The sequence below is a fragment of the Mauremys reevesii genome, linkage group 25, assembly GCF_016161935.1.
Source record: "Mauremys reevesii isolate NIE-2019 linkage group 25, ASM1616193v1, whole genome shotgun sequence".
NCBI lineage: Eukaryota > Metazoa > Chordata > Testudines > Geoemydidae > Mauremys > Mauremys reevesii.
The window spans coordinates 12028000-12053771 of record NC_052647.1 but is presented as its reverse complement, the minus strand read 5'-3'; the positions used below and the strand labels follow the sequence as shown (position 1 = coordinate 12053771).

The window sequence follows — 25772 nt, the reverse complement described above, 5'->3', positions numbered from 1 at the left end:
CATATACAGGTGCTGGATTTCGGCCAACCTCACTAATGAGAAGGGGAGAGAGGCTAGCCTGAAATTGACACTTATGGTTTTAACATAGGTCCATATTTAACTTGCCCTTTGCTTGAAGCACATGAATCCCAGCTGGCTGCTGATTCCAAGGAAATGCACAATGCTTAGCACCTGGAATTAGAAATTTTGCATTGTGGGGGCAGGATGTGCCAGCCTTAACGGGTGGTGCCATTCAGAGTTGGCATGGACACGAGACTAAATACCCTGCAACGCTAGGCTGATGGGATCATTGGGAGGGCTCATTAAATCTGTAGCTACGATGCCTGGCAGACAAGCTCTGCAGGCAGATAACTGGCATTGTCTTGGATTTGTTGTGCCTACAAGGATCTCCTGTATAATCCTTTTTGGTCAAAAGCCTTGTATAAAAGCAGAGAACAAGCATATACGTTCTTAGGCTCTAAAAGAAGGGGAATGACAATTGTTTTTGTTTCCCTAATTGTAGCGAAAGGGAGAAGAAATTCTTTCCCCATTGGATTCATGGAAGTAGAAGAAAATTCTCAAATGGCCCTGCCCCGATGAAATAGAGATTATGGCTAGCATGGTTCTGAATATAGTGTGGCCGTAGCCTGAATGGCTAGTCTGTTACAGCCTTTGCCGTATTTGGCTAATGCCTGTTATTCCTGCTGGTTCTTTGCAGGATGGTCCAGCAGTTTGGCGTGGACTTCGAGAAGAGGATTGAAGGCTCAGGAGACCAAGTGGACACACTAGAACTCTCAGGTGGTGCCAGAATTAATCGCATCTTCCACGAGAGATTCCCCTTCGAGCTGGTGAAGGTAAAGCTAATGCTGGTTTTAATACTTCTGTCCAGCGGTGTTGATTTCTCTCTCCACGCAAAGCAGAATGTCACTGGTTGCCAGCTGTATGGCTGGGGGAAGTGTCTCCAATGTGTATGCCTGTCTTCTGCTGGCTGCCAAACAAGCAGAAAGCCTGAAGGGTCTATTGACCATCCTTCCCTGGTGTTGGGTTGATCTCCTGCTTAGCTAAACCACTGAGCTGGTTAGGAACCTCCTTCTCCTCCCACTCATCCATTGCTGCTTGGCATAAGAATCTTTGCCAGAGCAGAGCTGAGATGGACACAGACTAGCTTGTCTCCTCATCTTGAGAAGACGTAGGGATGGGATGTTGTCTTTGGGATCAGCTGTCCTGGGATGTGGCAGATCAGCAGTTGGTGCTGATGTTTCTAGGTAAGCAAAACCTCCTCTGACTTATAAAGCAGGGCAGCTGCCAGGTGTTCTACCTACTCCAGACACCCCATAATAAAACAAACACATGTTTTACGGGAGGGCTGGCAGTCTGCTGTACCCCCACTCGCACCTCTGTCACACACAGGGTGCTACCAAGATGTGCTGTAATTCACTGCTCATTCTCTCAGCCTTTCTACTGCTTAGCTACATGGCAAGCACTTGGGGGAGAGGGGCAGTGTCTCTTTACAGGTCAGAAGTACTTGGGGCCAGTGGCACATTAGCTACATCTACGAACAGGTAGGCATTGTTTGCCTCTTGTGGCTGTATGAGAAAGCAGCAGTTTAAACATGAGCCACCTTCAGTTAGAAGCCTGAGCTGTGATTGTGCTTCAGCCCAGAAGGGCCTTGCTGTATGATCTAACTGTCTACCATCTTTTTTAGATGGAATTTGATGAAAAGGACTTGAGGCGAGAAATCAGCTATGCAATTAAAAACATCCACGGCATAAGGCAAGTATCGGAGCAGGAGATCTTAGCGCCAATCACGCGTCTTGTTTTCCTATGAGCGGTTCAGTCATGTTTGTACCATTATTCTATGATAAACACTACCATGAACCTTACGTAGCTGTCAGTTCTGAACAGCTACAGCCAGCTTGTGTGTCATGTGGCAGCAAAAGGTGTTGAGAACCAAAGTTTGTTGTTGGAAATGGGTAGAGAGAATTAAATGGTTAACAGTTACGTTGCCAATGTAGTTTTCTTCCATGTGTCTGGACAGTGTAGTATTTGATCTAACTCTGATTCTGGGAGTAGGGGTGGAGCCATCTCCATTGAGAACCAAGAGCAAACTCTGAATGTTGTTTCTGTTAGGTTTGCTGGTAGAGTTTAGTAAAGGAGTGAGATCTATTTCCTGTTGTCCCTTGAAATCCGAGGATAAAAGAATTCCTCCATTGCCTTGTGCATCTTCCCAAATGGACAGAAAATAGCATGTGGGGAGTTCTGTTTTGAGATCTAAACTTCCAACTAAAGGAAAAGGGATCCAGGTTATTACTGTACCATTGCACTTGGGAACTTCTGGCTCAGGGATGCTGTCAAAGAAGATCCATTTGGCACGGACTAAGCTCAGTGATGGATTAATCCAGATGCTCAGCCCATGTTGCACTGAGGATGTAGCTCTGAGAGCTAGCGAACCCTGGGCCTGACGGGGCTGAGTTCATCATCCCAAAGAGGCCTCACCTTAGACCTACTCCTCCTCTTCGCATGTCTGCCTTCCTGGGCTGGTCCCACTTGTGGTCCCTCTGCCTGAATAGTGACTCCGGCATTGCCTACTCTGCTCTTGAAATGCTGCATGGGGTTGAAAAGGCTCCTGGCCTGTCCACTTGCAGCGTAGATGTGACCTACAATAAAATTGCCTGAAGTGTGTCTGCACTAGGCAGTGACTCCAGATCCCATGCGCTAGAGAGCAGCTTTGTGTGCGTCTAAGTCACAAAGCGGCATCGTGCTCTCGATTGGAGGTTTAACCCACCCCCACTCCGTGGGAGAATTACGGCTGCATGTCCCCAGGTGAAGGTCCTGTTGGTATTGAGGCCTGTCTGTCTGGGGGAGGGAGTCGATGTCTCTGCTGCTCTCTCGTCAGGTCACAGACAGTTGCCTTTAAACCTGTTCACCCATTTTGTTTTTTCTCTGCCATGTCTCTGCCCTCCCTCACCCCTGCGTGTGGATGCCTGTAGGACGGGGCTTTTCACGCCAGACTTGGCATTCGAGGCCATTGTGAAAAAGCAGGTGGTGAAGCTGAAAGAGCCTTGTCTGAAGTGTGTCGACCTGGTTATTCAGGAGTTAATCAATACAGTTAGACAGTGTACCAGTAAGGTATTGAACCCGCTGGAGCCTCTCCAGCCCCTTCCTACTAGTGGGGTGGCAAAGCAGGTGTGCAGCCAGCATAGCAATGTCCTCTCCTGCCTGGAAAACTCCCCAGAGCTGGATGTGTGTAGGCAAAACAGGTCACGCTGACACTTCACGCCTAGCCTGCTCGCTAGCCTAATGTGAAAACCTCATCGCTCACCTGATTGGCATGCCTGGCCCTGGGCATGCCTCCGTCCCACCTGAGATGCTGGCATTGCCCAGCTCTGAGGAATTGCCCTGTCCCTGCCCTCAGTCGTGATAAAGCTCCAGGTAGCGCCCAGCACCATGGGACTCTGTCTCAGTGTGGCGTAGTGAATAGAGCACCCAACTGGGACTCTGGCGCCTGGGGTTCTGCTCCCAGCTCTGACACTGGCCTGCAGGGTGTCACTCCCCTTCTCTGGGCCTCCATAGCCGGTTTGTAAAATGGGGTCACGTTACTGACATGCTTGGTAAGGCACTTGAAGAGCTACTGATGAGCAGTGCTATGTAAGAGCTAGGGATGGTGATTATCCTAACGCACAAAGTCTCGGCTCTGTCCCCATGGGAGGACCTCAGACGAGGTCCCTGTGACCTCCAGCTGCAGTGCTCTGTGGCAGATTGGAACAGATGCTGCCAAGGCTTTTGCCTCGGAGCGCTTTGGAGTCTGCCAGGCAGGTGGGCAGGCTATTCCTGGGTTCTGGTGCTTCTTAGCATGTTCTTCTCCATCTGTGAGTTCAGCTGCTGCTTTGCTACACTCTGGGAAGCTGTGGAGAATGGGAGCAAAAGCTGGAAGCAGCTATTGTAGCAAGTTATCTTCATGTTCATTGTGGCTTGTTTTATAACTCCTGCAATTAATGAAGTCTCAATAGTGAGCACCATTTCGAAAGGTTTCTCTCTCTCTCTCTCTCTCTCCGGAAGTGTTCATTACCCTGGTACTACGCAGTAGCCCAGGATAAATCAGCCACTTCCATATTTAATAACTAGCTTCTTGGGACCACTCTGCTTTTTAGCTTGATATGGTAGTAGTGGATTGAGGAAATTGCCTAAAAAAAAATAAAATAAAATAAAAAATTCACATCTCTAAAAATTAGCTGTTCAGAGGCAGGATCCTGGATTAGCTGGATCCCCGGCTCTGATCCAGTCTGTCAAGTTCTGGATGTGCCTGGTAGACAAGTGCTTATGTCCGTAGTAAAAGGCCGTTCGCAACATTGAGGCCATTCCAAAAAGTGAAATAGCCCCCAGCTCCTGCTTCCCAACGTGTCTTGCTTGAGCAGAGAACTTCAGCACTCATCCAGTGATTCATATTGTAGGACCTTGGGGGGGTGGGGGCTGTTTGTGTCTGGATCAGGAACGGTGCTCTGTTTTGCTGTGATTGTAGTGATCGGTGTAACATGGAAAAGCCAGCACTTGCTGCCAAAGTTCCTTCAGTCCCAGCTAACATGGTGGGGAAAACTCACACTTCTTTGTAGTGAGTCTGCATGGCAGCTTGCAGGAGTAACATGCAGATGAATTCTCCTAGGCAGGTAGTCTGCTTCCACAGGAATCCAGATCAAATCAGAGCAGCTGGTAAAGAGCCCTGCTAGCGCTTGAACGAAGTACCACCCACCCGGTCTAGACACACGCCCTGATTCATTGGAAACAGGTTCTAGCCTAATAAACCAATAGGTTGGGGAATCTGGAAATGGCAGCAGTCGGCTTCCTCACCCATCGCTCAACTTCCATGTGATTCGTAGCAGTGGCTCTCTCAAACAGCTAACGAAAGAACCGGCGCCCCATGCCATCAGAGGGCAGCATGCAGTGTCCCCTTCCCCATGGTAAAGCAGCGAGCTTGAACCCTAGCCGGGCACTAGATCAGCGGCTAACTTGAAGCTTGGCATGGAGGCGGGGGCGGGAAGCAGAGGAACCTTTGCCTTTATTAAAGACCCAGTTGAGCAAGACGTTCAGGGCTCAGGTGCCATCACCTGCTTTTGGCTCCTGGAAATGCCAGGGCATGGGAAAGATTCACCATCGTCCCCCAGTTGTAGTCACTTTGTGCCAGTGTAAATGATCACATGGGGGCACAGCAGTGGTGAGCCGGTGAATGAGAATCGGAATCAGATCTTTATGAAGTCCAGGATTTAACAAGAACCTGATAGTAAATTAATTAAATGTATTTTTAAAATGAATCTGAGGAAACTGAAGGAATTTCCTGGGGCAAGTGCTGCTGCTTTTCCCTTTGCATGTTACTAACCTTTTTTAATCTCATTTTCTTTTCTTTCTGTCTCTGTTGCTGTGTTTCCCACCCTGCGTGCCTTTTGGTGTCTCATCTTTCCACTCTCCTGCTCTGCATGAGGCAGGACGGGGCTCTTCACACCTGACATGGCTTTTGAAGCTATAGTGAAAAAACAGATTGTAAAACTCAAAGAGCCCAGTTTGAAGTGTGTTGATCTGGTGGTCTCAGAGCTGGCCACTGTCATTAAAAAGTGTGCGGAAAAGGTAACTCGTCTTAATTCTTCCTCTGTCTAATCTGAACATCTGGAATGTACTGGCTCGCAGGACCCAGCTGATCAAAGTGAGTTTGAGACCATTAAATTAACATTTTGGGGATCTGTGTCCATGGACATCTGAACACCTTCAGCCAAGGACACACCTGCAAGTCTAGACTCCTAACGTTAACTTGGCTTTCTGGCATGGGTCCTGCAGAGACATATTGCACAGGTGTTGCTTCACACCATAGCAACAACGGCTAAAAACGCTCCTGAAATAGCTGAGGGCCAGTATCTCTGGAAAGGAATTTTGGTCACCTGGCTTAGCATTAGCCCAGGCTTCATGTTTGGGGGATCTGCTTACCTGCGGGGGGTGGGAAAGAGACATTACATTTGCCAAACACACTTAAGGCCCACCAAAAGCTGATCCTGCTAATCTCTACAGAAACAGCAGAGAACGGACTTTTCTTTTCTGTCCTCTGAGCCCCACTTCTGTCGTACTGACAAAACTGGGGGTTAGTCCAGTCCTTTCCTGCCCTCTTCAGTTTTGTGAGTGCTTCTGTGTCAAGCTTTTTGTGGCTACCGTGATGGCTGCCGTGATCTAATCTTCCACTCTCTTACTCCCTGCTTCTCAGCTTGGCTCCTACCCCAGATTACGAGAGGAGACAGAGAGGATTGTGACCACTTACATCAGGGAACGGGAAGGAAAAACAAAGGACCAGGTAAGCTGCTTTTGTGATGTAGGGAGCATGTCTGTCCTGCGATGCATCCAGCACTTTGAGGGTTGTGATCCGTGCAGAGAGCGGCGTAAAACGTGACTCGTTTAGGACAGAAGGGTGTCTGATCTCAGTGCTGTTTGGGGAGAACCTGACACTCCAACCAGAGCCATGCGGTAAAATAACATCCTGCTCCACTTTGCAAATCCTCTGGGTCCAGCACACCTCTTGCTCAGGGCACCAGCAATCCTATAGTACCCTCTGCTGGTAGCAATTCAAACTGCACCTTTCTGCTACCACTGTTGATCTCTGCAGCAGTGTGCAGGGCTTTCCAGACAAGTCTCTGTGCTGGGGAGCAGCTTTGATTGACCAGTGCTGACGTCTGATGTGCTGAAAGTGGCATTTCCATTGTAGGCCTGTTACTGTGTTCAGCTGACTCGGGTGTATGTGTCTTTCCAGATTCTGCTATTGATCGACATTGAGCTCTCCTATATCAACACTAACCATGAAGACTTCATTGGATTTGCCAAGTAGGTGCCTACCTGCTGTAGCTGGGAAGTGTGGGTTGCAGGACCTCTAGGTAACCAAGGCACTTAATTGCAAGTAATCAATGAGCATTTAAGGGGGGGGTAGCAGCAGCCACGCAGAGCCCATAGGGCAGGGAGCTGAACAGTCCCCTGTTCAGTGGGTGTCGGAGACTTCGCCTCCCTCTGTTACGGCTGCAGGGCTGGAGTCAAACTCTTTAGGGCTGGGAGCGGTCGGTGGGGGCAGCACTGGCTTCACGTGGGCTGTTCCCATTGCTTCTCTAAAGTGAGTCTGGTCTTCAGGGCCTTGGGTAAAGTTCCTTTGTTCCAGGCCTTTGCCTGAAGGGGGCAGGGGTGCAGTGCCTAGGGACCAGCCAAGGTTGGGGGCACCATTGGGCTGGGTGCTGTACAGAGTAATCCCTACCCCAGGGAGCTTTAGATGAAAACAGACCAGACAGAGGGGAGGGGAAAGGGTTGTAGGTCTCTTCTTGGTCTCACTGACTGGTGCTTGTGTTTGACCAAGGAAACGGGGATCTTCTAAATGTCCACCAGAGCAGACACGACCTTTTAATGTCTCAAACTATATAGTGGGTATGAACTAAACCTCCCATAGCAAAGGAAGAACAGAGCCAAGGACTTGTCTACACATGAAAGTGAATCCCTAATAAGGTAGAGTGTAAATTTAAAGTGGATTAACTCCCTGTGTGGATGCCTGTATCTGGAGTGAGAGTATCCATACCTGGAGTTAATCAGGGGCAAGCCCCAGGGGTGGAAGCGCCCTCTGGTGGGTTGAGTGAATGCAGTCAGCCCAAGGGCTCTTATGGCAGCATGATTGGGGTCCCCTCCTCACCTTCTGATTCATTTCTGGTTTTCCCCCCTCTCTAAGTCTCTGCTTTTCACACTTCATTCACAGTTCCTTCCTCTCATAATTTTTCCTGTTTTTCCTTTGAACCACCTCACTCTTTCCTCTGGACTCTTCTGAATCTTCTCTAACACCCCCAGCTGTTACACTGAGCAGCACTTGACAACAGGGTGGGTACCTGTCAGAAACAGTATGTACTTGGGTGACTTGTGGGAACGGACTCCTGCTTGCCTTTACCTTCAGCAGTGCCGAAGGATGCGGTTACAGTAGCTGGAACAGCCTTGTGAATGCTGATTTTAAATTAGGCAGAGCCTGAGCGCCTCATGGAGTCATGCTGAGCATTTGGCAAACAGTCCTGCCTCCCAGCCTGTGAGGGAGCAACTGTGAGTCAGTTACTCCTGTAGCTTTCAGGAGCAGGTCCAGAATCTAGTCAGTAGCAACCAACTTAACTGCAAGTGTTGGCCCGCAAAGACACCCTTGGATTTCCCCTGGCCATCTGCCAATCTCCTTCAGCCCCAGCTTCCCCAGCAAACTCCTACCTGCCACGGAGTCTGAGGCTTGGAAGCTCTGGGCAGCACCCCAGGCATGCCCCGTGCCAGCGTGGGGAGCAAAAGGACTGTAGCTACATCTCAAATATCTAATACAGAGCAGAAATGTTCAGACTCCCTACCCCCTTGGATTCCATGGGGATGGGCATAGCCCGAGCATGGCTGAGCTCACTAACCAAGGCCTTGAATTCTTTATCCTCTTGCCCTGTTAGTGGCCAAATACAGCGAACGTGTGACGCTTCCTGCACAAGCTGTAGTCGCTGCCGGACGTCCAGGAGGGAGTGTTGTACTAGAGTGAATCAGCCAGATGCTCTGACCTGGAGGCTCCCTAGCTGTGCTGCACTGCTCTGAAAGCCCCCTGGTGCCCCATGAGCGCTGCTGGCTTGTGCGGCTGATGAACAGAACACTTCAGAAATCTCTTAGCCTCTCACGTTCAACTGGCCGTTAGTGGAGAGCTCGGATAGCCTCAGATGCCATCAGAAGAGACTGTCGGTGTTGTGTTCTGTCCAGCAGGCCTTACCCCTGCCAGACTAGGCATTCCCTATTCCGCTCCTCTCCTCGCTGTCTGACTTAACTAAGTGCGCTAAGTCGTACCTTGCAAGCGACCTGCTGATGTAGACGATAGCCAGCGAATGCAAGCTGGGTCTCAGTAGCCAAGTGTTTATCAGTCACCTTGTGCTGTCGGTATGAAGCTGGTTTGCTTTTTTCTATTTCAGTGCCCAGCAGAGGAGCACCCAGCTGAACAAGAAAAGAGCCATCCCCAATCAGGTACTACACATCAGTTTAATAACTGCATCTCTCTTGGTAGCATAGGTAGAAGTGGCTGAAGGTAGAAGTGGCTGAGTATGTTTGGGTCCCACTTGAAGCCATGTAAACCTATTCGGTACAATCCTAGAGCTGCATTTTGCAGTCCCAGAAGTCTCTGGAGAGCTGAATTCAGACCAGCTGCCGCACTATCCCCCTGTCTGAAGGTGCAGGGGTTTCTATTTTACCTTGTGTATTTGCAGACACAAAATACAGGGGTATGCTGCAAGGCGTAGCACCTCCAAATGCCTGTATAGCTAGCTGCCCACCTGCATCCGTTCTTAGGGTAATAGATCTTCCTAGGTTACAGATAGTCTAGGCAAATGGAAAACAGCACCAGAGGGCATGTGTAAAATATGTGCCCCATCTTACTACAAGCCAGATGGCTGGCAGGGGATGGGCGTGGGGAAGGCTAGCATCAGAGAGTGCCAGGTAGCAATGTTAAACCTTGATTCTCTCTCTCTCCACACAGTCTTCCAGTTCTGCGTGGTATTGCTATTTAGTCTGCATGACTTGAGAACAGGATTAGAAATGTCCCCATTGCATGGTGTCAGTCTTGCCGTATGTAACGCATACGGACATTTGCTTCTTGTTTGGAAACACTGTAATGAGACATTAACGCTGTATAAATATAATTAATAGCATGTAACTGTTTTCTTTTGCTGTTTTTTCTGCTTTTTTTCCTACCATTCTTGTGCTTCCTGCTTCTTCTTCCCCCTCCATCACTTTGTTTTCTTCACTGTTCTGTCTCCTCGTCCTTTTTACCCGCAATCCTAATTTTGCGCACATAAAGGGTGAGATATTGGTAAGTACCCATATAGTGTGATAGTGAACTATAGATGAAGCCTAGTGATGGAGACACCCCATTTAAAAAAACAAAACAAACACACCCGCAAATCTAAGAAGGTGGCACCTCTCTTCTTAAAACCGAGTACACTTACTGTCTAGAAAAGCAGGCACCTTCCAAATGGAGCAGTGTGGCTTTGTGAGGATCCTTCTCTGCAAAGGGAAACCTTGTGGGGAGAGAGACAGGTGTGAGGTGGGGGGCACAGGGCCCCGGAGGCTGAAATCCCCTGCTGCTGTCCCCTACCTGCCCTGGATGGACCCAATAGCCTTGGGCTGAGAGGGCAACTCAGTCCGTAGTTCATAACGCTGCAGCCCTTAACTGAGATGTTGATGTCCTGAAGGTGGGGTCAAGCCATAGAAATACCTAGGACAGATGCAGTGAGAGATCATATTCCCCCTTCAATCTCTTATCCCTCCATCTGCCTGCTTCCATGTTCCCAGGGGCATTTGTGGGGGGAAGGGTGTGGCTGGAGTACATTGCATTATGGGCACTTTCTTCCATCTGAGGATAGGACAAGAAGCAAAAGGCTTAAATTGCAGCAAGGGCGGCTTAGGTTTCCTAGCTGTCAGGGTGGTTAAGCACTGGAATAAATTGCCCAGGGAGGTTGTGGAATCTCCATCACTGGAGATTTTTCAGAGCAGGTTAGACAAAAACCTGCCAGGGATGGGCTAGATCAGTGGTTCTCAAAGCCGGTCCACCGCTTGTTCAGGGAAAGCCCCTGGCGGGCTGGGCCGGTTTGTTTACCAGCTGTGTCCGCAGGTTCAGCCGATTGCTGCTCCCACTGGCCGCGGTTCGCTGCTCCAGGCCAATGAGCACTGCGAGAAGCAGTGGCCAGCCCGCGCCGCTTCCCGCAGTCCCCATTGACCTGGAGCAGCAAACTGCAGCCAGTGAGAGCCGCGATCAGCCAAACCTGCAGACGTGGCAGGTAAACAAACCGGCCCAGGCTGCCAGGGGCTTTCCTTGAACAAGTGGCGACTGGCTTTGAATACCACTGGTCTAGATAATCCTTAGCCCTGCCTTGAGTGCAGGAGACTGGACTAGATTCCTCTCAAGGTCCCTTCCAGTCCTGTGATTCTCATGGGAAGCAGAGCATGAGTTGGAGTAAGTGTGGGTAAACCCAGTGAGCAAGATTGGCTGACTGGGTGGGGGCAGGTCTCTGGCTGGCTGGCTGACAGCACTGCTACCTCAAATTCCTAAGCCTTGGGAGCTGCCTGCATTCCATCCGCTGCAGCAGCTGCACTAGCCTAACTGGCTGGTGGCACCCAACCCTGCCTGAAATCAAGGTGAGCTGCACCAGTGCAAACTGCCCTCTCTGGCAGCGGTCTGCCCCTGGCAGCTACCTTGGGGAAGATCCTCTCAGATGATCCTTTTGCATAAGGAAGAACTGAGTAACTTGCCAGCCTGTACAAACAGCTGCCAAATAGGGCTTTTCCTTTAAGTGTATTCGCTTCTAAGGGAGGGTGAGGTCTCTATTGAATGAAAACCAGTTTGCCTTCTTGGGACGAACGGTGCCCTCTGAAGGGGGTGGGTCGCAAACTGGCTGTGTACCTGGGGCTCAAATCTCACCGACTGCCCAGGAAAATGGAAATGCATGTTGCTTCTGGCTGGAGGAGTCTTTAACCATGGTCAGGGTGGCCCTGCTGGTACTTCACAGCTGCCGAAAACGTCCTTTCCCCAGTGTTCCCCTGGAGATGTACACAGACACTGGAGGCAGCTTAGGAATAGCTTGTGAGAAGACCACTTCTGTCTGCCAGACGTCCTCACGAGGCTGTGGTGGGACGGAGGTCAAAGGAGCTTTAATACCACCACCTTAATAGGAAGCTAACAGCCCCCTTTTCCACGTGGACTGGAAACTGCCTCTGAATCCAGCGTCAGGCACGATCTGGTCTGAACTGGGATTGGCTAAGTAGGGTGGTTGGAACCACTTTTCTCCAAAGAGCTTTATAAGCATTGGCCCTCACGTGGTGGAGCAGCCGAGGCGCGGAGGGGAAGGGCCTCGCTTGAGTTTGTCACAGCTGGGAGTAGAAAGCTGGGTTCCTTGCCTCACTGCCACTGCTCAGACCCACTAGATGTTGGTGTGGGTTGAATAACTGAGGCTTCTGGCCACTTAGCCTATGGCAGGAGTTCTCAAACTTCATTGCAGTGCGACTCCCTTTCGACAATAAAAAATTATGACATGACCCCAGGAGGGGGGACTGAAGCCTGAACTAGAGGAGCTCTGTGGGGGTGGGTCAGCCAAAGCCCAAGGGCTTCAGTCCCGGGCAGGGGTCTGGAATCTGAGTCCTAAAGCCCTTGGGCTTTGTCCCTGGGCCCCAGCAAGTTTAAACCAGCCCTGGTGGCCCCACTAACATGAGGTCGCGACCTGCTTTGGGGTCCTGACCCACAGTTTGAGACCCGCTGGTCTGTGGGGATTTTAAGTGTTTATCTCCCTGCTAACTGGCTTGTTTTGAGCCTGCTGTGGGTCCCCTTCCAGGCTGTAGTGGCTCAGTGTACAACACAGAATGTGGCTTTGGCCCTAGAAGATGCCACGTACCCTTATGGAATTCCAGCAGCCCTTGGCACTGCTCTGGGGATCCTCCAACACAAGCAGCTAGCAAGGAATCACGTGCACCTGCCACTAAGGCTGGCAAATGAACCAAGGAGACCCTGAACCATCTGCAGGTCCAGGCTCCCAGGAGAGAAGCATCGTGGGAATATCGGGGTATCTAATGAGCCTGGCAAAAGCCTCAGCAGCTCAGGCATAAAGAATGCTTTGCTTGCCATCAAACATCCTCCTGGGCTAGTGGCATTTTGCAAGGGGCAAGAAGGCAGGTTCTGATGCAGGGGTCACTGATGAGACAAACAACCCCTCGTCCGGTGGAGTCAGTGCCCATGCATGCTCTCCCTGGGGAAGTCTGCCCACATGAAGATGGCATAAATGGTATTGCCCCATTAGTCACTTACACCAGCTGAGGTTCTGGCCCAGGTACCCCTCTAGTGATCTCAGCTTGACTCCTCCCTACTTTTGGAAACTTACATGCCTCTATCTTAGCCATCTTGTAAGTTTCCCAGAGCTCTGCTGCTTCCATTTTCTTGTGGCGTCTCATGGACCTTTCCAAAGCACTAAGTGAATCCTCTGGAGGGCCTGTGTGTTGCCTCCCATGTCTCCAATTTGGTCCCCTCACGGCTGGTCCTCCATCGCTGGCTGTAAGAATGCAGATTGTAATGCGGTGATGGGAAGGTGGAGATCTGATTATCCAGGATGTAAGCTGCCAATCATACTGGTCTGCTTCTGATTTGGAGCCGTGCAAAGCTGGAGGCAAGAGAGCTGGATTTACATGCTCCAGTCCATCTCTGCAGAGGGATCCCGCCTGCGGTGCCAGTCCCAGAAACGTGCTTCGCGTGCTCCCTGGTGGGGTCTCACTCATCAATGAAGGGGAAGTATTCAGTCTCTAAAGGACTCTCTCCTTCTGGGCGTTCTGCTGTGCTGCTTCTGTGACTAGAATGCTGTACAAACGAGCTAATCCGCTCCACCGTCCTGGGAGCTGGCTTGGTAATGGTGTCTCACCAGGCCCATTTGTCAGGGGCAGGGAGGTGCCCTGGGCCTCCCAGCTAGTCCGTGCCAGAGCTGAGATTAGAACAGGGCATTTCTGGCTCCCAGGAGTAAATCCTTCCTTTCTGCTAAAACATCTCTTAGCTCCATGCTATGTAACTGATCCCTTAACATCTGGGCCTCTGCTGCCACAGCTCTCCCACCCAGCCCTGTAACTGCTGCTCCAGAAACAGCTCTCTCCTTCCCCAGTGCTGATCATTGCCTTCCCAGGAGGCCAGGCTTAAGCCTTTGGATCTGCCACTAATCCACCAACCCAAGCCCTGTTTCTCTGCGCTGTGCCTACAAGCCAACTCCGTTCTAATTCTCTCTGCCTGTCAGACGCCCTGCTTCCACTCTTCTGCCTCTGGTCCTTTACAACCAAATTCACTTCAAATTCACGTTTGTTTAAATGGGAATCAGAATCTCAAATTTAAAAGAGAACCTAAAAGGGAGCGAATCTAAGGGGTGAAATCTTTAACCTGCTTTCCTTTTTGCCATCTCAATTTCAGGGCTCCTTCCTTCCCTCCGCCAGAAAATCTGTATGAGTTAAGTTTTAGCTCTAGCAGCCTGTGCCTGCCGACGCACTGAGCTTTGTGTGTGTGTGTGTGTGTAACATGTTCACCTTTGTTGTGGCTTTTATGTCGGTAGCCACCTGAGCAGCACTGACAGTGAGAACAGCCTTAGTGAGATTCCCTTGGCAAGGGTTCCCAAGCAGCATCTGGAACAATCATGGCACGAACCGATGGCTTCTCTTGTTCACACACTAATTGTGGCGCTAGAGGCTAATATGAACTAAAGTCCTGCCCTAGTCAGAGTCTCAGCCGCAAGTTCTTGGTACTCGTATCACTGCTGCTGACAGGTGGCTCCTATGTAAGCGATAGCAAAGAAATTCCGAGATCTAGCGTGTTTAACTCTTCTCCACATAACCACCTGGGTCACTTACCCCCCTCCAGTCCATCTGTTGGGCTGATTTGAGTCAACCCTTTAGACACGTGCTGAAAGCTTGTTCATTAATGTCTGTGCATTACTAACCAGGAGGGTGATACTAACATGTGCAGAGCACTTGGGTAGAGGGACCGTAGCCCTTGATGTTCCTGTGATCAACCCTACTCGGACAGTCGAAGCGTCTCAGCCCCTCTAAATATCATCCCTGTGGATGACTTTAGTCCAGGCCTATGCCCGGCTGCTGTGGAGTTTGTTCCGCTGGACGCGCACGGTCTAGGCACTAAGTGATCATCATTGTTGTGAGCTCTTTAAAAGCGGGCGGGGTAGCAAAGCAGAATGTGCTTCAAAAGAATCTATTCAAGCCCAATTCTTGGGATATTGTAGCAATTGAGTGTTGGGCCAGAGAACAGTTCTCCAGACTAGTCTCTTCTGGGTTCACCAAGCCTGTGGTGGTGCTACAGGATCTGATGCTTGTTAAGTGGCTGTTTATAGCAGGCTTCTCATACTCACTCTTGTTGGTTTTGCTGTTCATCATAAGTGGCTTCCTGGACAATCCTCCACCCTGGGGAGTTCAGCAGGCCAGAAATAAAAGCTTCACTGGCATCTGGGTAACCTTAATGTTCAGAGAGCTGCTAAAGGCCGTTTGGCCTGATCTAATGGAAACTAAAACCCAGACTTGAGTGATTGGGTCCCCGTGGCATCTGGAAATGGGTCATGCAGGCAGAAAGGACTAGCAGAAGACTAGCATCTGGTCAGGGCCGGCTTTAGGGCGATTCAGCCGATTCCCCGGAATCGGGCCCCGCAGCGTCCCGAAGGAGCTGCCGCCGAAGTCCCGCCACTGTCTTCGGCGGCAGCTCAATCGCTGCCACGGAGGAAGGTCCCGCCACCGAAATGCCACCAAAGGCACCAGCAGCCGATTGAGCTGCTGCCAAAGTCCCAGCACTGTTGGCGGCGGCAACTCGGTTGTTGCTGCTGATTTCGGCGGAGGGTCCTTCCTCCGCGGCAGCGATTGAGCTGCCACCAAAGACAGCAGCGGGGCTTCGGTGGCAGCTCCTTCGAATCGGGCCCCACGGTGCCGAAAGCCGGCCCTGCATCTGGTATCCATGTGCTGTAGGCTTTGGGCTGGGCCAGTTGTGTGTCATTGGCTTTCCCGTAGTCCTTCATGTTAAGACGCTGAGGTAGAGTTACAAGCATGTAGGGTAACGTTGTCCGCAGCGTAACAAGACAGGGAAAGACTTTCCAGAGGCAAAGGAGGGGGGTCTGTTGTATTCAGACAGATCGGCAGTAACCTGCAGTGCTCATCCCCTCCGTAGCCATTGCACGACAACAGTGAAGGGGCCCAGAAGGCCCTGAGTAACTCCTTCCTGCGCTGAAACCCCGGGAAATCCTCACCTGGCCAAGTATTTTGGGGCAGGCTCCATGATAGTCTCCAGTGCCGCGTCGGTCACTGGAGTTAGGACACAGCCTAGCCCTGTTGGCTGAGCAGTGAGCTGCTGTCTTTGCCCCAAGGCTTTTTTGGTACCAAACAAAATGGGATTCTCTGGAGAGTGGGACTCATGATGACTCTCTGGTTTCAGACACTAATTTTCAGTGGCCCCTCGGGGGCTGCCAAGACCTGCCTTTGTGGTGATCAGTTATGAAAAACTTCACCAAAGGCAAGGGTTAGTAAAGCCAAACGCTGGACTATCCAGACTGGAGACTTTTCTACCATCGGCTGTTCTAGGGAACCCAGTGCTGGGAGTTGCTCTCCGAAGTCCATTGCCTCCAGGACAAAACCCACGTTCTAGGACCAGATCCTCCCCTGGCTTCAGCGGAGCGAGCTGTGTTCCGAGCAGTGATGAACTTGGCTCAATAGATTTCTGAGCACTGGGATTATAGCAGCTGAGACTCAGGTTGTTCTTTGAGGTGGTCTCCAGATACTTTTTCCTCAGTGGGAAGACAAAGGGGAGAGAACAGTGCCTGAGTTTTTTATCAAGAGCCTTAGTAGAGTTGATGGTACATGCTATAGATCAGCCAGTACTAGCAGCTGTAATTCGGCTTTCTCCTAACGCTGCATGGGGGCGACGATGTCGGCCAGCAGTAGTTCCCTTCCAGTCAAAATTTATGATCAAGCTAAGTGTATGAGCAGGGTTTTATGGCAGGGCGGCCTCTGCTAGCAGATGACCTAGGAGGTCCCTTCCAGCCCTACGTAAGAGGGGTCTGAGTCACGCTGGCCTCTGTTTGCTCATCGTGTGTGACGGGAAACGCTTCTGCCTGCCCTGGAAAAGCCTCCAGACAATGCAGCGCTTCCTCCTCGTCTCGTAACGTGTGCTGCTTGCGAAGCTGGGCTTGGGCAGTGCTGCTTCACTGTGTGGCTGGCCCAGCTCCCGTGCTGCTGTGCCGTCCTAGGTGTGTCACTCAGCACTGGCTGGGGGAGGCTCAGTCTTTCCGAAGGCCGTGCAGGAGTGATGGTTTCACAGGCTTTCTAGTGGCAAGTCCAGGGCAGCTTCGAAGGAAGCCGGCTGTGCTTCCTGCTGTGAGTGAGTGCAGCTTGGGAGCGGAAGAATGGAGGGAGGGGAGACGCTCAAACTAGCCATAGTGCTGTCCTGGCCATTCTCGAGGGGGGTGCAAGGTTGTGTGGACTCACTTCCTGCTCCTAAGGGGAACAAATACCCTTGTTCTTGGACTGGCTATTCAGGGGGTCTGTGGGCTTATTTCCAGAAAGCTCTTTGGTCCCCTGGGTGAGTAGCACCCGGGTAGCCTATAAACTGTGGGCTCAGGCTCCCCTCCCCTCGATAATACTGCAGTGGCAATGACACGTTGGATTTGAGTGCATCTGCTCTGCGTTTCTGTGACCCAGGCTGTTGGTGACGGCTGGCAGAAGCACCAAACTACTGCAGCGTTGTCTTGCTGTACGGATGCTGCGGCCAGTGCCTCTCTGGTCTGGATTCCCCAAAGGGGCCCCGCCCCTTGCCTGGAGAGCTGTAATCTGGGTGCGAATGCAGCTGAGATGGTCAAATCTGCAGGCCTGTCCTATTACTCTTGGTAAAACCCGCTTTGGGCTCCTTGCTGGAAAAATGTGCCGGGCTCCTGCTGAGGAATGGGGCTGCTTCCCTGCCTAGCACTGGTAGGTTTCCATGGGGCAGACGCTACCCACAAACTCTCCTGCCGAGACTCCGAAGGAAAGGAGGACCCAGGATAACGCTAAGCAGCATGTTAGGAGTCAGAGCCCCAGACCCCTCTCTGCTCTAGGCAGCTGAAAGTTGAGAGAGTGGCCAGAAAATAAGGATTCCGAGCTAGCCTGTAGCCTATTCTCTCTCCCCTGCCCCATCGTTTTCCGACTCCTCTTGTTTCCTCCAGGTAATCCGCAGGGGCTGGCTGACCATTAACAACATCAGCATAATGAAAGGCGGCTCCAAGGAGTACTGGTTCGTGCTGACTGCAGAGTCTTTGTCCTGGTACAAAGATGAGGAGGTGCGTATTGGCTTGGTTGGTGTCAGTAAAAGGTGGGGCTTGTGATCAGCTTGGGGCATTCTGCCTTGCTGCTCTGCACATAGTGAACAGTCTCCTGCCACTTCACCACCAGGGGTGGGACTAGATACCTCCTGAGGTCCCTTCCAACCCTGAGATTCTCTGATTAAACTGCTACTGGTGAAACCTGTTGGGTTGACTTGCAGCTTGTAGCATCGCTACAGAAACCCTGGGGGTGGGGGCAGATTTTGGGCCGACCAGCCCTGGGATTCAAACCCGTGAATTATAGCTGCATTATGGGAATGTCTAGAAGAACATGACTGAGCAGCCACTTCCTGGCACTTCCCCTGGAGTTTGTCACCGTTGCAGATGGTGAGTGTGGGTCTGACACGCTTCATTAGTGTGTCCTGAGGCAGACTCCTAAAGGAAAACCCCTGTGTTCATTGTGAGCTTCTGGGGCTGTTGCCAGTAACTGCTTTTCCGCCATCGCTTTAGAACCTGGTTGTTGCCCTCTGAGCAAGGTGGTGGGCATGGCCACAGGACCCAGGCTGTGGTGGGGGCATGGGGGAATGGCAGGGCAGGGAGTTACCAAATTCAGCTGCCCGTGACACCGAGGGGAACGTGGGCTAGTCCCAAAAGATGCTTTGGCTCGTACCCTTCTCCCGAATCCAGCGTGGTAAAGTTTGGCCGACTCCCCTCAGGAATAGCCGGAGTGTGGCCCCCCGCTGGGCCCGAGGTCGGCTGGTTCGGGTGTTGGCTTGCTTTGCTGGGTTTGAATGCATGGACGACCCCGCTGGACTGTCAGTGATGCCCGGCCAGCTCCCCGTGTGCTAAAGTGCACACAGGAATAAGACCCAGACTTCTTGTCACTGTATGGGCAGCCATTCTGAATCAGCAGGGTCCCAGCCAGCACATTCCATGTCTCCAGACGCTCCCAGGGAGCTGTCAGTTGTGTAAACACCAGATAAGAAGTGGAGCTAGTGGGATTCATACAAGAGGCAGCTGCCTTGGTTTAGTGGAGACGGCATCTGGTGTGGGCAGCGTATCTCGCACAGCGATGCCTGTAAGTGCCAAACAGTTCATCACAACCACGTCTCTACCCCATTGTCTCAGTGGTTTTTGTCTGATGTAACCAGCATTGCAGGAAGCTTCCAAAATCATTAACCCCTTGGCTAGTAGAGAGAACAGGGCCCCCCTCACCTCAGCACACTGAAATGCACAAGATTTCAGACCCGAAGGGGTACTGAGCCCATAGGGAACGCTCCGCAGTACAAATCCAGTGTGTGCGCATGTGCCCTAAACAAGGGAAATTGAAATAACCCACAATGCAGAATTCTCCTGGTCACTGCAGCTAGGAACACTGCAGGGTTGTTCAGAGAGATTTAGGAGGCTTTTTAATAACTAACGTTTGTGGAACAGTCATTTGGGTTTAAACATTGCAGTGCTGTGCCGGTGCATGAGAGCCAGAAAGGTACGGGAGGTGGAGTGAATTTCACCAAGTAAAAATCAGTGGGGGAATCCGCTTCATTGTTGAGTTCTAGCCTTAACCTAAGGGAAGCCGCTGGCGAGCGTGGGTCTGACTCGCTTCATAACTGTGTCCTGGGGCTGGCTGCTACAGTAAAACCTCTCGGCATTCATTGCCATCTGGTGGGGCTTCGGAGTCGCGTGGGAGTTGGGAGCACTCAGCGTATTCTGGGGCAGTATCTGAAAACTCACCCTTGGCAGCATCCTCTCTGCAGCTGGGTTAGTAACCACGTGCTGAGGTGGCACCACGTGCCTCCCGCATGTGGTTATTCGGGTGGACAGGGAGTGCTTTCAGGTTTAGACAAATGTGATCTGGGCTTGGCAGTAGCTGGCCACTGGCTAGCTGGGTGCCCTCAACAAAGGTGGCCACTAATGTGCCAGATCCACTGAACTCGAGGCTGTTCGTTGTCTCTCCTGGTCCCTGGAGGAAGGGATAGTGGCACTCGGAAGCGGAGATGGCCATGTGTGGTGTGGGCAGGCCGCTGGGGTGTTGAGAATGCAGTAGCCTGTCAGAGGGATTTGCATCACTACTGTGTGGGCACAAAATTGCCATGTTGTCATGCAACCTGGGGGGCCCCTCGGACAACTGGACGCAGGGAATTGTTACTGAATAACACCTGGCTCTTATCTAGTGCTTTTCAGAGGTCAGGATCACTGGCCCCATTGTACAGAAGGGCAAACTGAGGCACAGGGAGGGAAGTGACTTGCCTACAGTCACCCAGCAGGCCAATGGCAGTGCTGGGAATAGAACCCAGATGTCCTGAGTCCCCAGCCAGTATTCTGGCCACTAGGCCATGCTGCTTCCCTAACACTCACTGGATCCGTCCCCATCGTCCCCTGCTTCTGCCTGGAAATTAAAATTCATTACACCAGTCTGGCAGGTCTTGGTGAAAGCTGGTGCCTCTTTGGGCTAAGCCCTCTTGGCTAGGGAGCTCGGGCCAGAGCTTCGAACAGAAGGGGTAGCTGCCGTATCCTAGCCTGTGGGCCTGCCAACTGCAGGGGCTGGAAGAAGCAGCAGAGGCAGCGTCTCTTCTAAGCACCACTCCTCGGTGTCTGGAACAGACACGCCGCACTCTCATTTTCCAGCACTTCCACCCCCACAGTCTGAAAAAGGGATATTTTCCCTCCCCATGTCACCCGTCTTGCAGCCAGGCTCCAGTGGCTTGGCATTGGCGCGGGGCTGGGTGGAGAGAGATGGACCAGTGGGCAGAAGAGAGATCGTGAGCGGGGGGCTCCCGTTTCTGGGAACATGCTGCTCAGAAAAGGAGACATTAACAGAACTTTATTTCCCCGTCTCGCTGCACAGTTTAAGAGCAGCTCCAGGAGGCAGCGCCCTTTCCTGAGGAAGACCCAGACGTTCTTTGTTCTTGTCCTTTATCTTCCGAGCAAGCTGCAAAGATGAACCTCTCCTGGCATAGGCTGTAAATCTAGATAGGTTAAGAAACCTTAGGAGGCAGATTTAACAGAGAAGGAAACATGTAGAACTGATACATTTCATTCCCCTACCCCCATCCCAGGCAGCCCGTTTCCTGTAGGGAGGCCTCTCTGGGGGCGCTTGTCTGGCCCCTCTGCTGTGGGTAATGAGAACCAGCAGGCTGCAGATGAATGAGGCTCTGTATTCAGCAGGCACAAATTGCCTGCCCCCCCCCCCCCATGCCACTAGAAATGAGCTGCTGCTTGCAGAGAATTTCCAGAAACACCCAGCTGCCGCTGCCGCTGGAAAAGCACTTTAAAAAAAGCCCTGGTCTAGGCAAATGCGAGGGAAAGCATATTAAATATGGAACCATAAAGCAACATGGGTTTAAACATCAGTCCGACTAACCCATCTGTGACTGGAGCAGCCATAAGAACTCATGCACCCGGTTAATTCTAGCTGATAACAGTTAACGAGACACATTTGCTCCAAGGCTTACGAGGGCAAGCGAAGCCTCCAACAGCTGCATCTGTTGCCTGCCTTACCTGGGTCCGCTGAGCTGCTCCTGGGTGCCGCTTTACCAAACCCAATCTAACCAATGTGCAGACTACTGTACACCTTTATAGCCTCCTGAACAGGTAGTCTGAACACTGGGCAGGCTGGGCTGGAATCCGTTTCAAACCTCTCATGGCATCCATGTTTTTTGTGGGTTCTTTTTTTTTCCCCCCCTTTATCCCCCTCCCGGGTTTTTATAAGAGAAGCTGTTCCGTGAAAAGGATCCGCTTTGTCTCGTCTGACGTGGCAAAGTCTGCAACCGAATCCAGTCTGGAAAAAAGTTGTGGGTTTTTCAGGAAATCATACGGAGGGGTGGGGGGTGGCGGTGGGGGGAGGGTTTAGGTTCGTGGCCTCTCTACAAAGGAGAACGTCACTTTTGGGGCTGTGTGCGCGCAGCATCTGGAGACACAGGGCAGTTGGAGTTATAAACAATTCCAGATGTGGCGTTTCGGCAGCAAGACGGCTTGTGTGACTCAGTTGGGTGGCCCCTCACTTCACTGGCCTGCAGCCTGTTAAATAAGCAGTGTCCTTTGTGCCAGATTCCTAAAACCGCTTCTCCCCTTCTCCTGGAAGGGGAGAGAGAAAGACACATGGACTCGGAGGGCACTCGCATGCATTCCATTAGGCTGCCCATCCCTCAGACGGCCGTTGCAATACAAAATGGGTTTACAGCTGTGCTGCAGCTGGCATAAAGTCCCAGTACTACCCATGGGGCCTGTAAGGGACCGGATTCCCCTTCCTGACAAACGTCCTCTCTGTTCTAGCACCTCCTTAGAGAAAGGTAACATTTATGTTGAAACTAACGAAGCCCAGGGCCCTTAGGACCGTGTGGAGCAGTATCTGCATGACATTTTTAGTCTGTGGTTAATAATTTAGACTCCGATGCTAGGGCTGGGGTCTGTCAGCCTGGATCTAGAGCAGGGGTAGGCAACCTATGGCCCACGTGCCGAAGTCGGCACACAAGCTGATTTTCAGTGGCGCTCACACTGCCCAGGTCCTGGCCACCGGTCTGGGGGGCTCTGCATTTTAATTTAATTTTAAATGAAGCTTCAACATTTTTAAAACCTTATTTACTTTACATACAACAATAGCTTAGTTATATATGATAGACTTATAGAAAGAGACCTTCTAAAAATGCTGAAATGTATTGCTGGCACGCAAAAGCTTAAATTAAAGTGAATAAAGGAAGACTTGGCACAGCACTTCTGAAAGGTTGCCGACCCCCTGATCTAGAGAGCGCTGCACTGCAGCGCTAAGTGTCCCTGCACTTCAGTGGAAGTGAAGCATCAAGGTTTCCAAACCATTTGAGGTTAGGTGGGAACTTCCCCTGGAGGCAAGTTATCCCATCACCTCTCCTGAACAGTGGTGGTTCTGAAAGCAGCTGGTACTTGCCTCTGTCAGAGTCCAGATACTCGACTCGATGGAGCCCCTGGACTGGCAGTACCTATGAACAAATGAGTCTGAAATGAGTCTGTGCCTCAAACAAGGTTTGCTGTGAGGTGGAGGAAACACCTAGTCCACTCAGCTGAGGGAATCAACCCCACTCTCTTCACTATGTGCCAGAGAATGGTTTCTCTTCCCCCCCCCCCCCCCCCCCGCGCAGAGCTTGTGGGGGGTGTTGGAGAGTAATTGGACTGGGGAGGAAACACTGCCCAGCTCACACTCATTCCTGCCCTTTTCCCCCTTCCAGGAAAAGGAGAAGAAATACATGTTGCCCTTGGATAATCTGAAAATCCGGGATGTGGAGAAGGGCTTCATGTCTAACAAACACGTCTTTGCCATCTTCAACACGGAGCAAAGGTAGGGGATGTGGAGACAGACCCTGAGGGATCTTTGCCTGAACCCGTCAGGGAAACAAGCGGTTATGCCACCTACCCTTTAGCGCCACCACGAGGGGAGGCCTTATCCCAACCAGCTGGGCACGCGGCGTAGATTGTACGTAGAGAGGGCAGAGGAGATTCATGTCTCGCGGCCCCTGTCTGATGTGCTCTTGGTATCAGGACAGTTAACAGTCATCGCTGGTGAATGGGACAGCTCGTCCCTCTCCAGCAATTGTTTCAGGCTTTCTCAAACTCAAGTCATTGCTGCATTGGTTGTGCTTTGGAGGCTTCCTTTGCAACCATGACGACGAGAAACTTTCCCTCCTGCTCCAGTTAAAGCAGCCACTTTGGAGAGCTAGTTTTTTGGATTCGTGCCCCGCACTCTGGAAAAGCCTGTCCTAGCCCTTCGTGCTGGGCAACACTCGGATCGCTTGCCATCCTGGTTAATTCGGCTGAGTCCGTTTGAGGTGCTGGGCGCTCATCTTGAGACAGGTGGTGTGCCAGGCTTAGCTCCCGGCGGGTGGCGTGCTGGGCTAGCCAGGGGAGTGTGCCTGGTGGGTGGCGGGTGGGAGGTGGGAGCAGCTGTGATCTAATGAGGATTATCCTAGGAGGAAGGAAAAGCTGCCAATATTTACACAGGCTTTCTGAAGGGATTTCAGACTTCCCAGTCTGAGGCCTTGCGTTAGCACCGTGCCTCATCTAGTCCAGTCCTGCAGGAAAGGGATCCTGCATGGACCAGCTGGGATGGTGGATTCTGTCAGTGGCCTTGGGCTGCCTGGTCTGGGCCAACAATCGACTTGGCCCGCCAGGCCATGACTGTGGAATTCCTTTCCTCTGATTATACCCCCGCTGTTTCCTTGTGCCTAGGAATGTGTATAAAGATCTCCGTCAGATTGAGCTGGCCTGTGACTCCCAGGAAGATGTGGACAGCTGGAAAGCCTCCTTCCTCCGGGCTGGTGTTTATCCAGAGAAAGACCAAGTAAACATTCCCTTTTCCTTGATGATGTCCTGGAACTGGCTGGGGGGTGCCCACTGTGAGGGCCGGCGTGGGGGCTGCCAGCAGCCAGAAGTACAGGAGTGTCAAAAATTGACTCCTAGCAGAGGTTCCCAACTCTGGCTTGTCCAGTGTTGGGTGTATTCCGGTGATACCTAGAGGCCCTAGCAGAGATTCGGCCAGTGCACAGAGGCATAGGAAGAGTGGTTAACCTTGGAGCAGGCTCCCAGGGGAGGTGGTGAACTCTCCCCCTCGTGAGGGCTGCAGCAGGAATCTCAAACTCAAGTGACCATGAGGGCTAGTACGTTGGTCCGAGGGTTGCATCTCTGACTCCTCTCTCGTGCGCACACCACTGCCCCTACTCCACCCCTTCCATCAGGCTCCATTCCAACCTCTGCCCCAAATCCCCACCCCTGCCCCACCTCTTCTGCGCCTCCTCCCCTGAGCACGCTCCTCCCTCCTGGAAAGTGTTAAGTGCTGCCAAACAGCTGTTTGGTAGCAGGAAGCACCAGGAGGTAGGCAGAGGAGCAGGAACGCGGCAGGGTGGGCAGCAGGTGAGGCGTTTGGCAGCTGCAGGAAATAACTCGGAGGGCGGGGGGTGGGGCACAGGGAGCTTGGCGGGCCGCAGCCAATAACTCCGCGGGCTGCATATTTGAGACCCCTGCTTTAGCCAAACACAAGTGACTGGAATAACTGGGGAAATTCTCTGGCCTGTGCTATCCTGATCGAATGGTCCCTTCTGGCCTTAAACGCTGTAAAAGCTCCAGGCTCCAAAGAGATTCCAGTCTGTACAGGCCAGACCGAGGGTGCGGGGGCGCAGAGGTCCCGTGACTTGGCCAGGTTCACCCAGTGGGTCAGTGGCAGAACGAGGTTTAGAACTTGGGTCTCCCGAGTCCCAGTCCATGAGCCCACAGCCTCTCCCATACCACCATGTCTCCTCGCCAACGGCAGACGTACCTCCTTTCCCTCTCGTTGGCAGTTCATTACTGCGATGGCAGCCTCTGCTCTGGAGAGAGGAGGATGAAGGCCAAGATTGTCAAGTGATGTGTGGGGTTTTTGGGGTGCCTCATTTAAGACCCCCTTAATGGGAGCTGACTTTTGCAAAGTGAACTCCCTCCCTCTGAAAATCCGGCCTGTTAGTGTCAAGCTGGGCACTGGAACTTGCTAGTCACTCCCCAAACTGAGCTCTCTGGGTGGGGGTGGGTACGTAGAGCACCTTACCCAGTGGGGCCCTCAGGATGCTACTGCAGTACAAATACTAGGTGAAAACAACGAGGCGTCCGGTGGCACCTTCGAGACCAACCGATTTATTTGGGCATAAGCTTTCGTGGGTAAAAAACCCACTTCCTCAGATGCAGGCATAAATATACTTGGTGTGTGTATATGCCTGCGTCTGTAAATTATAAACAAACATCTTCAGATGCATGGAGTGAGAATTCCAGAAGGGGAGTTTTTACCCACGAAAGGTTATGCCCAAATCAATCTGTTTGTCTCGAAGGTGCCACCAGACGCCTCGTTGTTTTCGTGGGTACAGACTGACCCAGCTACCCCCGATACTAAATACTCGATGATGAGCTGGGAAGCTCTGTGATGCGCTCCCCAGTTCTTAAGGG

The 25772-nt window shown here is 51.8% G+C and overlaps 1 protein-coding gene across 12 annotated transcripts in view; it reads left to right on the top strand.

The window, feature by feature from the left end:
- The window catches only part of DNM2 (dynamin 2), a 61785-nt gene that overhangs the window by 26313 nt on the left and 9700 nt on the right, over nt 1–25772 (top strand). For 6 of the 12 annotated variants that reach the window (XM_039514834.1, XM_039514833.1, XM_039514836.1 and 3 more), the window contains exons 8-17: nt 698–833; nt 1685–1752; nt 2970–3108; nt 6221–6307; nt 6761–6831; nt 8952–9003; nt 9833–9844; nt 17742–17855; nt 23036–23145; nt 24033–24144. In XM_039514834.1, the coding sequence (XP_039370768.1) occupies nt 698–833; nt 1685–1752; nt 2970–3108; nt 6221–6307; nt 6761–6831; nt 8952–9003; nt 9833–9844; nt 17742–17855; nt 23036–23145; nt 24033–24144 (901 nt within the window). Of the gene's footprint in view, nt 1–697; nt 834–1684; nt 1753–2969; nt 3109–5456; nt 5596–6220; nt 6308–6760; nt 6832–8951; nt 9004–9832; nt 9845–17741; nt 17856–23035; nt 23146–24032; nt 24145–25772 lie in introns of all 12 variants that reach the window. The other 6 variants (XM_039514837.1, XM_039514829.1, XM_039514839.1 and 3 more) reach the window with 3 other exon arrangements.